We start from the raw sequence: 15,882 nt of genomic DNA on the forward strand, positions 1-15,882 counted from the left end.
GAAGGGAAAACACACACGGTCAACACACGAGCGAACATGTGCACGTGTTTCTAAAATGTGACAGGTGATGGTGAAACCTCTGAAATGAAGAGCAGCGTTCCTCTGTGTCTGTAGAGTCGAGCCGACGGCTGGAGCTGGATGGCTTTGGTCAGATCCCCCAGAGCCTCAGTGATACGACCCAGAGGAGACAGAATCTAAACACAAACGCCCAGGATAACGTTAGCCTGGAAACCTTCCTCAAAATGACACTTTTAGTTATTGTAAAAACATGAGTCCTCTTTGCTATCATGTTGCATGGCCTAAAGCGAACCATTAGCAGAAGCAGTCAGAGGAGACAAAGGCCCGGGTCGGATGTCCTTTTTGTCAACAGTCTATGTAAACCGAAACATTTCCAATTGAATGAAAAAAAAAAAAAAAAAAAAAGACAGGTGGAAAAAAGACAGAGGCATTTTAAGGACGACTTGAAAACCAACCAAATCACTGATTCGTCGTTTGCAGGATGTCACAAAGTGTTTGGAGTTCTATGGACAGTCACTTGTTTTTGTGACCTGCTTTATAAGAAAAATCACTAAGTTCCATTTTTTTTTAAAAAAAAGCAAATAAAGGTCACAAACTGGTCCAACTAATGAAGGAAGTTAACTATGAGGAACTATTTACTGTTTTATCCTCTGCATTTTTCAGATAAAATCAGCTCTTTTCCTATTTTTAATTTATTGATCCTGTAGAAGATAATAATAATAATAATAATAATAATAATAATAATAATAATAATAATAATAATAATAATAATAATAACTTTATTTATATAGAACCTTTAAAATCTGAGTTTACAAAGTGCTTTGGCAGACAAAGCAAAAGTGCCCAACAGCAGAATAAAAACATACAAAACAACACAATAAAAGAGAAAAGTACAGCAAACACAAAATCATGACTAACTTTGAATGTCTCATAGTGGAGAGGGCAAAAAATAACAGAACATGATGCTGTCAAATGCGAAATGAAGGAGTGGAATAAAACAGCATCATGTAGTCAACATAATGAATAACCGAAACAGGGTAAAATTAAATATTCAACATTAAAAAGATAAAAGCTCAGAGTAAATTCAAAGGTTATTATATCAAAACTGAGAAAACTGAAGAAAAAGTAAGTTTTTCTGCAAAATATATATCATTAACTGAACATTAAAACCTAAAAATACAGACAAATGTATGAAACCTGCCGAAATTAACCCTTAAAAATCTCAAACTATTTACATCAGCTTTTATTGCTATAGTTTTTCTCTACATCTAACCTTTCCTAAGTGATTTATCAGCATTTATTAAAATATTATACTCTGTATTTAGCATTTTTCAGTGTAGATCAGGTAATTTTCCATATTTGATTACTGATCGTGTACTGTCGATGTTCATAAAAGCTCAAAATAAATTCAAAGGTTATTTTATCGAAACAGAAACATTTTTACTGATTGTGTTTTAATTGTAATTGTGTTTTTAACTTGTCTCTTTTCCATTTTTGTAAAGCACTGAATTGCCCTGTGTATGAATTGTGTTATACAAATACATCTGCCTTGCCCTTGCCTTGCCTAATATATGTCTGTATTTTATTGTGTTGTATTTAGTTGTATAGTGCACTGTTGCTGGAAGAGACCACCACCAATCCGGCCCCAGGGATGAATTTGCAAAATGCCAAAATTCCACAGTCAAGGCTGTGGAACTCATTATAATTCAGACTCCACATGCAGACCAATATGATCTGAAGTAGAATAACAGCATGATAACCTACAAGAAATAATGACTCCATATTTTCTTTTCGGTTCGATGTGGAAAAAAATATAACACTATGCCTATAAATAATGACAACTTCATTTAGTGCAAGAAATAACATTCAATTATGAAAATATTTACATTTTCAAACTATCCTGTAACAATAAAATGTGTATAACCTGAACAAATATGAACAACAAGAAATGTAGAAAGAAAATTAAGCACAATTTTATCAATTTTCTGCCTGTTACTCAGTGTTTGGTGTCTTTGTAGATCTGATCCATAATGTACATGTAGAAATGATAAATTGAGGCAGAATATTGTTAAAATTGCACAGATTTTTCTTTAGAAATTTCATTTTTTTCAGGTTATTCACATCTTTTTGGGCCGTGGCTCAATAACCAAGGGTTGGCGGTTCGAATCCCGCTCTGTCCTAGTCAGTCCGTTGTGTCCTTGGGCAAGACACTTCACCCTCCTTGCCTCCAGTGCCACTCACACTGGTGTATGAACGTTTGGTGGTGGTGGGAGGGGCCGTAGGTGCAAAATGGCAGCCACGCTTCTGTCAGTCAGCTGTGGATACAGATGTAGTTTACCACCACCAGAGGGAGGATGTGAGAGTGAATGAATAATGGGTCAATAATGTAAAAGCGCTTTGGGTGTCTAGAAAAGCACGCTAATAAATGCTTTTGTAATTGTTTAACCTTGTTTTTACTTCTTACTTTTAGCCTCCTCACCCCCTTCCCCTCAAGGCGCCACTGGTCTTTGATCAGGCTGCATTTGTAAATAAGAATATGTTCTTAATTGCTTGCCTGGGTAAATAAAGGTTAAATTTTAAAAAATAAATAAATAAATAAATAAAATATATAAATCCATTATTATTATTATTATTATTATTATCTTTTTTGTTTGGATAGTTTATAAAAGTAAATATTTTCATAATTTCGTGGTGGTTTTTTTGCACTAAAACAAAGACAAAAATCTGCAGTTGTCATTACTTATAGGTTATTATGCTATTATTTTACTGGTCTGGCCCACTGGAGATCAAATCGAATGTGGCCCCTGAAAGAAAATGAGTTTGACACCCCTGCTGTAATGAATGTGTTCTGGTCCTGGTCCTGGTCCTCTCACCTCTGCCCTCTGTTCGTAAACCTCGGGCCAGTTCGGCTCCAGGGTGATGACTCTGTTGAGCTCGTACAGCGCCAAGTCTGCATTCTTTATGTCCTGGCGTGGACACAGAAGACACATTCAGTCATATCAGGTGGAAATAAATTGTCATAAATTCGTGAAGAAAACTACAAACACGACCACAAAATAAATAAAAATAAAAAAAGCCCAGAAAATGCTGTTGAGTGTTTCCTGGGGGCACAGACCCATCACTGCAGAGTCCAGGCAGATTGAATTTACATTCATTAAATGTCACAGTGACTCATTCTGCCTTCATCTCAAACTGCTGCTGTCAACACAATTCAGGATGCTTTTTATTTGGAAGGAAAACAACCCAGGACTGCAAAAAAATATATATACATACATGCAGACAACAACTCGCTCTGTAAATACTGCAAGGCCTGGTTGAACTTATACCTAAAGCACTTTATTATTTTGACAACACAAAAAGAGCACAGTGTAAGACCTGGACTGAACAAATAAACACAATACTTTGGCTCTGATGGAATTTATAAATACTTTTACTCAAGTACAGGTACAAGTACTGGTACTTGTGCATTATTTCAACTCCATTAGATCACAGAGAAAAATGAAGGTACTTTTCCCTCCACAGCTTTAGGCCTTCTCTGTATCAAGTTAAATGAAAAGCATTATTTGTACAAACACAGAATTTTAATAACATAACTTTTGCACTTATTTATGTATATTTCTTTAATTATCATATTGATAATATTATGTCTAGTATAGGGATGTAACGATATGAAAGTTTCATATCACGTTTACTGTGACCAAAATTATCACGGTTATCATTATTATCGTGGTATTGTTGAAATTGTGCTAAAAATGTTCAAAAAGTACTAATACACACACTGAAATAATTTAACCAAGTTGTATTTTGAAAAAAAAAATAAAATAAAATAAAATAAAATAATAGGCACAATGTACTTTCTGTTGCAGAAATATTCAAATATTAACCCTTAGTGGTCTGAGCCTATTTTGTCCGTTTTTCAGTCCTTTTGATTTTGCCTTTATATACTATATAAACAAATGTTTATTATACCCATGTTTGGGATCTGTTTTTTTTTCAGCACTTCATCTATATCATATATTATTTTTTCACTTTAACCTACTATAAAACACAAAAGGACAAAAAACACAAAAAAATATAAAATCCGATTTGAAAAATGTATATAATGTATTCCATAAATAACACACAGATGCTTAACGAACCTTTTCAAAGACTTTAAAAGTGAATATTGGTTCCATATATTAGGTATAGAAAATCAAAATTGTAATAAATTAAAACTATACTCAAATATTTGACATAAAAGCAGATCTTTACATAGCCGTTTTCTCCAGAAAAGTGCAGTAATCAAACAGGTTATCATGAGAATTACAACTTAAACGGTAATACTAACCATCTGTAATTTTACCGTGGTTTATCGATATACCGGTAATCGTTACATCCCTAGTCTAGTACATATAAAACAAATTGCTGCTGTAATTAATTGTGTTTAATAGAGTGTTTTCATAAGTATATTTATTAGGAGTGTAATGGTACAGAAAAATTTCGGTTTGGTACGTTTTTGGTACAGTGAAGGAGACCAGTGAAAGGGGGGTATGGGTGGGGGGGTGTTCCATAACTACCAGTGGGACACAGGACATTTCCACAAAATATTATTCAATCATTTGTACATTAACAGGCACCCCACATGTTATGTGTTTTTGTATTTTTGAATGTTCAGTGTTCGTTTATGGCGAACACTGTAATTTACTGAGTGTTTTTGAACGCGTCACAGTATTCCCTGAGGTGCAGTGAATGTGACCTCACAGTAACGCCACAGCAGAGGCAGGTGAAGGACAAGAGGAGCAGGTTCACTGGATTTTGCCAACTTGAGCTAAAAAATAAAAACCTTTTCTATAAAGGAACCTGTGGACTCTTGTGCCACAAAGCTGCAACAAACAGAAAACCGAAAGCAAAACTTAACATGCTTCGAACGTCGGAGCCGGCTCCTGTGCCTCTGTTAGACTCTCTGTTGTCATGTTTTGGGGTTTTTTTGTGGCGGCGCTGAGAATTCACCGCTGCTGAATGTATACAGAGGAAACCCTGCACATGGGTTCTGCTTGTGTCCACACTGCTTCCACAGTGTTTGTGTTCTTCACATAGCCTACATGTAGTCGTTTTTACACTGAAAACAGCTGCAGTAAAATCACAAAAAATTATATTACCAAATATTAGGGGTGTACACTGGAAAAAACATTAAAATCTTACCAAGTGTATTTTTCTCATTTCTAGTTTGAATATCTCATCACACTTAAAATAACACAGAATCACCTACAGAGGAACTTTTCAGTGAAATATAAGACCTGATTTTTAGACAATAGATCTGGAAAATCTTATTCTAAGAAATCTATTTCAAGAAATCTTTTTTCTTCTTTTGCTTAATTCAAGATTTTTTTGCTTAATTCAAGCAAAAATCTGCCAATGGAAAAAATAAAAATTATCTTGGTAAGATTTCTTGTGATTAGATTTTGTCTAAAAATGAATTCTTACATCTCATTGAAAAGTTCCTCTTTAGGTGATTCTGTCTTATTTTAAGTGTGATGAGATATTTGGACTAGAAATGAGAAAAATACACTTGGTAAGATTTTGATTTTTTTACAGTGTGCACCCCTAATATTTAGTAGTATACATTTTTTTATGGTTTTACTGCAGCTGTTTTCACTCTAAAAACAGAGCTAAGCTAACAGAGCTATGATGTAAACTATCAGCTGACGCAGCACATGAAGATTATAAGACAGTGTTATTTTAGTGACTGTTAGGATAAACGTCTATGTGTTTTAGTTTTTGAATAAAACTAGATGATACTATAATACAAATGTGTGGAAACAAAGAGCTCTATACTTTATTCAGTCTGTGTAAACATAGGGTTGATTTGTTGGTGTTGGAACATTAATACTACACAGAACTACTCTGAAATACGGTTTTCAAAGCCAAAATTGCAAATGTAGCAGCATATTTTATATTTTTCCACTTCAGTATTAGATAAATGGATCTGGATGCCATTGAATTTTACTACCTAAATCCCTCACCTGTAGACTTTTCTTGCCGTATGCTATTCCTCTCCCATAGATGGCGCTGACCAGCTCTGGGTCACCCTGTAACGCATAAAGAAAATGTTCAATAGTGTAAATGTTACACGATAAATTCACTTTTGTTAAGTTCAGTAAATGCAAACTCACCTGTAATAATAGGGAGAAGTGTTTGATGGCTTCATCATAAAGGCCGTTTCCTATCAGAACGTAGCCTATCGCTGCGACAGGAAACAGGAATGAGGTTAAAAACACAGGCAGACCTTATAGAAATGAGCTTCTACAGTTTAGAATTCACACTCAAACTCACCAAGTTCTTCGTTTGTGTTGTGGTTATCTACAGGGAAGGGGATTTTTTTCTGCTCTATAAACAACTTGGCCTGATTCTGTGAGAAACAGAAAAGAAAAAAAACATTGGTGACAGAGTGTTGCAGTCACATTTCCTGTGTGAAGATAACTGAGCGACAAATCAACCCAATGAAGAAAAACACATTAACACTGAGACGCTTGTACAAAAGCGTCATTCATCAACATGTGAATATTCATGACATTGAAGGAATTTCATCAGGGCTGTTGAAGCGTTGCAGCATCTTGCAGGATTATTCAGAGGTATTCAGCCAAACAGGACTCAGAACAAAGGCTTTCACACTTCAAGGTCGCCTACCGCAGCCAATCCAATCCACAGCGCACCTCTAAAAGCTTCACTTTGTATTTATCCTAACGCTAAATGCAGAGCTGCACAATGACATCATGCATCTGTAATTACAGAATGCAAATCTGACAGCATGGAAATGTTATTCTGGCAGCAGAAAAAGAAAAAGATGTGCATATTTATACAGAAAAAAAAATTTGTGCCGTCACTGCTGCTGTTTCCATTTATTTTCATAATGTGTGCTTGGCTTTTCCCACCGTTTTAAGGATTGGCAATGACGTAAATCAGGGGTGTCAAACTCATTTTTAGTTCGGGGGCCACGTTCCCCCCAATCTGACCTCAAGTGGGCTGGACCAGTAAAGTAACAACATAAACAAGTGTTCAGAGAACACAAACCTCCGCCAAGCACCCCGAACGGTGTGCATGTGTGGATCGATGATTTCTTTTTAAATTCAACAGTTTCCAGGTTGTTCCATACAGCAGAAAAGCTGAAGCTTGGTACCAGTCATGTGTATGTCAAATTATATTAAATTCCAATCAATATTTGTTGAGTTCTAATGAAAATGTGTGGTAAATGGGATTTTCAGTGTTAAATGTAAATGTCCACAGAGTCCACATTCCACAGTGGATGTGGACAATTTTGTGCCAGATACAAGATATTGTTCTAAGCTACAGGTGGATCCAATTGGAAGCTAATCGGAGTCGTTTTGAATTTTTCATGAATTTTCGAAAGTTGCTCAATGATGAGAGATAGGAAAATTGTAGATGTTGTGACCTTGAACTTTGGCCTACTGGGACCAAAATGTAATGGGTTGGTCCCAGGGCCTAGGCCTATCTGTGGGGAAGATTTGGTAAAGATGGTTGGAAGAGTTGTCCCGTTAAGTTGCTAACAAACAAACAAACACACAAACACAAAGCAAAGTGATCACAATACCTCTTGGCAGAGGTAATAAAACTATAAATAATGACTCCAGCCTTTATATTGTCTTACTGACAGGTTTTTCAAAGTCCAGCTTCCATTCACATATGAATCCATGTACAGTCACGGAAAAAATTCCTAGACCATCAAAAGTCATCAAAAACAATGGTTATGCAATCCAGTCCTAACTCCTGTGTGTATCACGTAATTAAAACAGACAAAAAAGAAAACATGGAATGCCTAAAAGCACTGTTTTTGTATTTTGTTGCGCCATCTGACATTTTTTGGGTGATGAGGTTAAAAGTACTAATTATATCTGCTTTGACATCGGCTGATATTTGTTGATATTAATATCATCATATAAGATGTTTTTGTGTTATATTAAAGGTTTTCCACAAATAAAGTGATGAAGTAACTATTTTTATATTTACAGTGAAGATTTATATGTTTAAAGTAAAAAATACCCACAAAAACAAAAAAAAAAAGAAACAGGAACTTACATCAGTATTGGCATCGGCTGTTGACCAAAGTGTCATTTATAGTATGGGTGTTGTCCTAGAATTTAGCAACTGGTGCATATCTTGTTTTAACACATTGTTCCACAGTCAAAAATACGGATTGCATCCATTTTGCAACTACTTTTTTTGTTAGAATAACGGATTTTCCATTGACCCACACTTGTGTTTCCTGTTCTTATATAAGTAAACATTGGTATCAGCTGTGGTTCTATATCTGATTAATGTGTATATATGCTCTTATCATGTACATATATGTAAGAGTCTGAAGTGAGAACCTGGACGACACATTCAGAAAGCTGGCAATCAGCCAATCTGCAAAAACAGGAACTTTGTCATATATTCACAGCACAAAAAATGACTTATTTAACAAGGCTTTGAATTCTGTATGAATTCGGATCATTTGTAATTGTGTTCTGCTCTTATAGTTTCATAATATATTACTTTATTTTTCTTTGGAGCCCTTGATTACTCTTAATTAAGAGCAGAAGAACAAAAAAGCGTATTATGGTCATGATTACTATGACTATTATGACAACTATTACTGTTATTTAAGTGACTGTTATGACTTAAATAACAGTAACAGTTGTGTTAATGATGGCGCTGATGTTATGACCCATGACCACCTGATACACTGGAAAAAATCTAAATCTTAAGTGTGTTTTTCTCATTTCTAATGCAAATATCTCATCACACTTAAAATAAGACATAATCACCTACAGAGGAACTTTTCAGTGAGATATAAGAACTTATTTTTAGACAACAGATCTGGAAAATCTTATTTCAAGAAATCTTACCAGGATAATTTTCACTTGTTCCATTGGCAGATTTTTTTAGCTTGAATTAAGCAAAAAAAATCTTGGTAAGACTTCTTGAAATCAGATTTTCTAGATCTATTGTCTAAAAATCAGTTCTTATATCTCACTGAAAAGTTACTCTTTACGTGATTATGTCTTATTTTAAGCGTGATGAGATATTTGGACTAGAAATGAGAAAAATACACTTGGTAAGATTTGGATTTTTTCCAGTGTATCGTTTCCACTCTGGGTGTGTTCATGCATGATCTCATATCTCACCAGGATCTTTTCTGCATTCAGTGAAAAGACCGACTCGCAGGGCGGGTTACTTCCCTCCTCGCAGTCCGGGTCCTCCAGCTGTAAAATGGACGACTCTGAAAGCACAAGTATTTCAAGAATTTAGACGAAGCCAGCAGGTGAGTTCCACTCTGTAAACTACTCCCACCACGTCAAAACAATTAGTGTGTCCAATTACAGCTCTGATATACAAGCTCACATGTCCATTTATTCTTCCCTCTCTTCATTTGAAATATTACCCTTTGGGAATTCAAAGTTGTTTTACAATGTAGTATGGCTGGGGATAAAACGATAATATTGTTACTTCTCCTGGATTTAACTCAAATTAGTTCCAATCCTCCCATTGGGTAATTACTGCAGTGATTAATATGTTCCAGTTCTTTAACCCTTTAACTGACGAAGTGAGGAGCTTGTCATCTCTTAAACAACCATCAGTTTGGACTGGATTTCAAAGGAAAAAAGTCATATGGTCTAATGAGTCCAGCTTAAAAACTAAAATAACCAAGTTCAGAAACGGTTTAAACAGACTAGACATTAGTAAAACCATAAAAACGATGGTAAAATTCATTAAAAAGATCATTAAAACAGACTAAAATCTGGTAAAACAAATCTAAAGGGTGCTAAAAATCAAACAATTTCTAGTTAAGTATAATTAAACTAAACAAAAAGATGGTTTAAACAAATTAAAGATGGCTAAACTAAGCTGAAAGACAGTTGAAAGAGACTAAAAGTTGATCAAATATGTCTAAATCAGGGGTCACCAACCCTGGCCCTCCAGAGCTACTATCCTGCATGTTTTAGATGTTTGCCTCTTCCAACACACCTGACAGTCGTTATCAGGCTTCTGCAGTTGGATGATAGGCTTATCATTTGAATCAGGTGTGTTGGAAGAGGGATACATCTAACACATGCAGGATAGTAGACCTCGAAGACCAGGGTTGGTGACCCCTGTCCTGGTCTAAATGACGGCAAAAACAAACTAGAAATGGTTAAAACAAACCTGAAATTGATTAAACAAGTATACAAGATGGTTAAACCGTTCTAAAAGATCATTAAAGTCAGGATGAGAAGAGAGGCAGATGAAGTCATTACCCATCATGCCTATTACCTACAGTACAAGCCTGTGGGGACAGTGTTATGATCTGGGGTTGGTTCAGTGGATCAGGTCTAGGTTCAATAGATGCTCAAAGCAAACTATCTGAGTAGTGAAGTATGATAATCCTGAACTAAGAGATGGTTTAAACAAACTAAAAGTTGGCTACACTAAGTTCAAAGACAGTTGAAATAAACTAAAAGTTCATCAAATATGTAAAAAAAAAAAAAAGCAAAAGCAAACTAGAGATGGTTAAAACAAAGTAGAAGTTGGTTAAACTGCCATAAAAGATGGTTAAACCAGTGTAAAAGATCATTAAAGTCAGGATGAGAAGAGAGACAGATGAAGTAATTACCGGGTTCTAGATTAGGTTCCAATCTAGAGGATGAATTTGTGCAAAAAAACTACACTGAAGATCTTAAGAGTCAACTGTATCGAACTCATTTTAGCTCCACACGCCAAATTCCAACAATTATCTGCCTGTTACTAAATGTTTTGTGTGTTTGTAGATCCACTGTGATCTGCAAGTTGTAAGGCACATGTGTAAATGATAAACGGAGGCATAATTATGTTAAAATTGCACTTCTTTTTCTTCAAACATTTCAGGTTTTTCATATTTTGATGAACGGATAGTTTGTAAATGTAAACACTTCTCATTTAACCTTACTTTTTTGCATTTAAACACAGAAAAAAAAATTCTCATTATTATGTTATTTATATATTATGTTTTGTTTTTTTTACTGGTCTGGCCCACTTGACATTAAATTGGGCTGAATGAGTTTTATTGACTCCAAGCCTGTATCTAAAACTAAAGGTAAGCGCTCGGTCTGTTTGAGAAGCTGGACAAGTATCGAAAACTAATACTGTCACTTGTACTTTGCATGATTCACTCATTAAAACATGCAAAACACTCCCTGTGGGCTTCCTGATGTTTTACAAATTACTATAAATACACACACATGAACTGAACTCGTACGACCAGTTCTTCATTCACACTGAACCTCATGTCTCCAGTGTTTTAATACTGTATAGTTTATATTGTGCTGTGTTCTCTATTGTTTCACAGAGCAGTGGTTGAGTCAAATAAACTCCTTTTATTAATGTTATTCTAGTGAAGCTCTGGGACTGTGCTCCACTACATTAACTTAATTTTTACGTCATCCTACTGATACGTCTGGAATTTCTATCAGTATCGGTTCAGATGCCATTCCATTACTGCAGGGTGTAAATACTGTGCCTTCAGGCTGAGATTTGGTAAAAGTTTAATCAGCGGGGTGTGTTCGGGTCATGCAGAATGTAGCAGCTGAATATTTATGCTGAATTAGATCGGTTTCACGGTGGAATAAATGCTGTTGTTACCAGATTTGGGTGGTGAACTCTCTTGTAACATTATATCATGAAGTTAGTTTTAAGAGTTTTTTGGGGAAATTTGGAAGATTTAACCAGTTGGATGTTAGTTTCGTGCCAAACACAGCAGAAGAGCGATGTGATTTAAATAAGTTTTATTGTGAATATACGTATGCCTACTGTTTTTTGATTGGTGTTCAATGACCTCTGCATGAAACCTCAGTATAAAGTCAGTTTAGCGAGTTCTTCATTGATATTTGGTGAAATTTAAAGACCTGTGTGTGTTAGTTGCATACAGAATGCTTCCTATACTCATTTTTAACAAGATTATAAATGTTTCATGTATGTGTAATTAATCCTACTTCAGATGAGCACCATGGAAATTATGAATTCATTGTTTTTTGGTGCTCACATCTGTATTAAGCTACAGCAAGGGTTTGATTTGGTTTTAAAAAAAATAAAAAATAAAAAATACAAGCTGGATCTGTTAATTCCATGCCATATTTAGCAGAAGTCCAAAGTGAAAAATGTTTGTTGTTTATTTATGTGTATCTACTTGAACTATGCAGCAAGGCCATGCAAAATGTTGCATTTTTTGACTGGAGTTTGGTACCGACACTGAAATAAGGTTCAGTGTCAGGTTAGTTTAGTGAGTTTTTCATTGAATTTCAGTCTAATTTAAAGAAGTGAGTGTGTTAGTTGCATACTATTCTGCCTGTTACTAAATGTTTTGTGTATTTGTAGATCCACTGTGATCTGTAAGTTGTAAAGCACATGAGAAAAATTTCACTTATTTTTCTTACTAGATGTAATATTTTCATGAGGGAATTTTACTTTTTTCACTATTATGATTTCACTGGTCTGACTGACTTTGACACCCCTGAAATATAGAGGCTGAGAATTTCCATAAATATACTGGACATTCACCAGATGAAGCAAGATAGCACGAAATAAATACAATGCTTATTTTTCTTAATAAAAAGCCAGTTTATAGATGTACGGAAGAGGATTAGGGCCACTGGAAGGGAAAAAAAAAAAAAAAAAAAAAAAGGTCCCATATATGTATTTTTTTACTATTATTCTGGAAAAAAAAGTCAGAATTTCTGACTTTTTGCTGAGAATTCTGATTTTAACCCTTTCATGCATAAGTCACTCCAGTGGACAGTTCTTCTCCAGCTGTTCTCTTGTATATTCATGGGTTTAGTTGTTTTAGTTCCATATCAGCCAACACAGTGGACACTTACGCATCATCTCATATCCTGACATTCAGACCATTACTGTAACTTTACTGTTCTTGATAAACCTGATCTGCACTGACATGTTTGAGTGTAAATCAGTTGTTATTTGTTAGACAAGAAGGTTTTTTTTTTGGACATTATCTCGATGAAGTGAGGAATTAATAGCATTAGAATATGTTAAAATGTGAGAAGACATCAGATTAGCAGCATTAAGCATGTTTTTATTTCAGTTTTCATATCCCTCTCTGATATTGGGTTTTAAACACATTTCTTTACTTCAAAAATTAAATGCATGGATATTTTTGTAACTCCACAGAAAAAAAAAAAACCTTGATCGCATTGTTTTTTTTTTTCATGCCTAAGTAGGAATAAAAACACTGAAGAAAAAAATCTTGACTAAGGTTCTCAAAATTAATGCATGAAAGGGTTAATCTCAAAAATTCTGACTTTTTTCTCAGAATTCTGACTTTAATCTTAGAATAATAACAAAAAATATATACATTGGACCTTTTTTCCCCCAGTGGCCCTAATTCTCTTCCATAAAAATGTAAACATTGTCATACTATAATTAAATTTTTCTCCAAAACAAATATAAATCTTTGGAGTTGACACTATGCATGGGTTATTATGCTATTATTTTACTTGGATCATATTGGGCTGAATGTGGCGCCTAAACTAAAATGAGTTGCCACCCCTGTTATAAGCTGTAACACAGACATAATGAAGAGCAAAAGGCAGAAGACAAATGCACTTAAATGTCCTGGTGAGTCAGTAACATGTAAACATACTGAACACTACAGTCAGTGTTGGCTGGAGTTCAGTGCTCAGCTCTGGAACAGCTTCACTATGGAGTTACTTCTGACTTTTTCATTGGCTGCTCTTCGTGTCATTTCCACCCATTTTTCTTCTCTGATCTTTGGCTCCAAATCCAATTTAACCCGCAGTTCAGCGAGAGGAAGAGCTTATCCTCCTCCTCGGCTGTGGGGCTGTGACAGCGGCTGCCTGATGCTAGCCGACCGTCGGGGGTTAGCTAACCGGGGGACGGTGACAGTTGGACCGAAGAGGACGTGGCAAAGTAGCAGCAAAAAGATTGACTTTACCGCAGTCCGCCGCGTATTCCTCCCACTCGGACAGAGAGCTGCATCCCTGCTTGTGGAGTTCGTTGTTGAACAGCGTCAGGGTGGAGAAATACTCGGTGGAGAAGATGGACCGACTCAGGTAGAGCAGTAAGAGCGCGACCACAACAACAGCCCGGCTACTGGCGGGGGCCATGTTGGGCTACATGTGTGACGACACAGCGGAAGCCGAGCTACAAGAAGCCGAGCGGACACGCCCCCCTCACGCGCGATTTTTTTTTTTTTTTTTAATGTCATTTAATCTTTAGTTATGGCTCTTTTATATATTTTAACAACTTTTTTTAATTTTAATTGTCTTACTAGTGTACACTGCATGTTTTTTTGTTTTTGTGTGTTTTTTTGTTTTGTTTTTTTGTTTGTTTTTTTAAATATCATTTAATCTTTAATTATGGCTCTTTTACATATTTTAACAACTTTTTTTAAATTTAAATTGTCTTGCTAGTGTACACTGCATGTTTTTTTGTTTGTTTGTTTTAAATGTCATTTAATCTTTAATTATGGCTCTTTTACATATTTTAACACCTTTTTTTTTTTTTTTATTAAATTGTCTTGCTAGTGTGCACTGCATGTTTTTTGTTGTGTTTTTTTTAAATGTCATTTAATCTTTGTTTATGGCTCTTTTACATATTTTAACAACTTCTTTTAAATTTAAATTGTCTGGCTAGTGTACACTGCATGTTTTTGTTTTTCTTTTGTTTGTTTTTTTTTTTATTGGCACAAAGCAAATTTACAGAACAAGAATGGGATGAACATTACAAAAGAGAAATATAGAAATACATTTGAGACATGGTGGAATGATGAAACACAACTATTACAACTATCAGAAACAAAAAACAAACAAACAAAAATAATAATAACAATAATTTTTAGACATTTGAGGTGTAATGAAAATATTGAAGCAGAAAGAAAAATAAATAACTAAATCAGAGTGGACAACAGAGCACAAAGGACGAGGCAAGATATAGTTAAAACAGCAAGGATTTTTTTAATGTTATATAATTTATATTTTATACCCCGAGCTTTTTTATTTCATTTTTATGTATTTTTTTTTAAATTTTTTTTTTTACTTACATTTGTTTCTATATGTTGGAAATTTAAAATATATTGTGAAAGGTATTTTTTTTTTTTTTTCCTATTTTGATGTGTACTGTTATGTATACACACTGTTCAATTGTTCATTGTTCAATAAAAAACATAAATTATTTATTTATTTATTTATTTATTTATTTGCACATCATAAACCAGCAAGAGAAAATAAAAAATAAATAAATAAATAAATAAATAAAATTCAAACAAGGAACATCATTGTGCAGGAGAGGTCAGAAGCTAAAAAAGGCTTATGTGAATACCTGCCTGGAAATAAACGATACACAGGAAAAAAAAAAAAAAAAAAAAAAAAGAATTAAAAATACAATATAACTGAAATAATAAGCTAAAGTAAAAACAGTAAAAATGCAAATCAAATTACAAATCATCGAACACAAACCAAATGCTATACAGCCTTAAATTTTTTTCATGAATTGGAGTCCTTTTCAGATGCTTTTTAAATAATGAAAAAGAAGATGTTGACAATTATAACATGCAGAATTGATTACTTTTTTCAAATTGCTTTATAAATACAATTTCAATCAACGTAAATCTACAATTGTGATTAACAGCAGCATTTATGTCTTTTTATTAATAATATAATTTAGTTTAACCCGCATTATGTCGACGAAAATGGCAATAATGCACAGATTTTGCGGTAAAAATTATCTTGTATTGCTTACAAAAAGAAAAAAAAAAACGTATACATATAAAATCATGCGGTAAACATAATGCATACTAATCTTACAATATAATTTAAAATCTCACTTTCCGGAAGTACA

At 34.4% G+C, this 15,882-nt stretch overlaps 1 protein-coding gene across 1 annotated transcript in view; it reads right to left on the reverse strand.

Moving 5' to 3' along the window:
- Positions 1 to 14,150, reverse strand: part of LOC115415668 (tetratricopeptide repeat protein 13-like) — a 44,882-nt gene extending 30,732 nt beyond the window's left edge. Inside the window, 7 exon segments of the mRNA XM_030129336.1 lie at positions 78 to 194; positions 2,892 to 2,984; positions 6,021 to 6,086; positions 6,171 to 6,241; positions 6,331 to 6,406; positions 9,183 to 9,277; positions 13,979 to 14,150. Of these exon segments, the coding sequence (XP_029985196.1) occupies positions 78 to 194; positions 2,892 to 2,984; positions 6,021 to 6,086; positions 6,171 to 6,241; positions 6,331 to 6,406; positions 9,183 to 9,277; positions 13,979 to 14,150 (690 nt within the window).
- Positions 14,151 to 15,882: the final 1,732 nt, after the last annotated feature.

This window comes from Sphaeramia orbicularis, chromosome 24 (genome assembly GCF_902148855.1).
Source record: "Sphaeramia orbicularis chromosome 24, fSphaOr1.1, whole genome shotgun sequence".
Classification (NCBI taxonomy): domain Eukaryota; kingdom Metazoa; phylum Chordata; class Actinopteri; order Kurtiformes; family Apogonidae; genus Sphaeramia; species Sphaeramia orbicularis.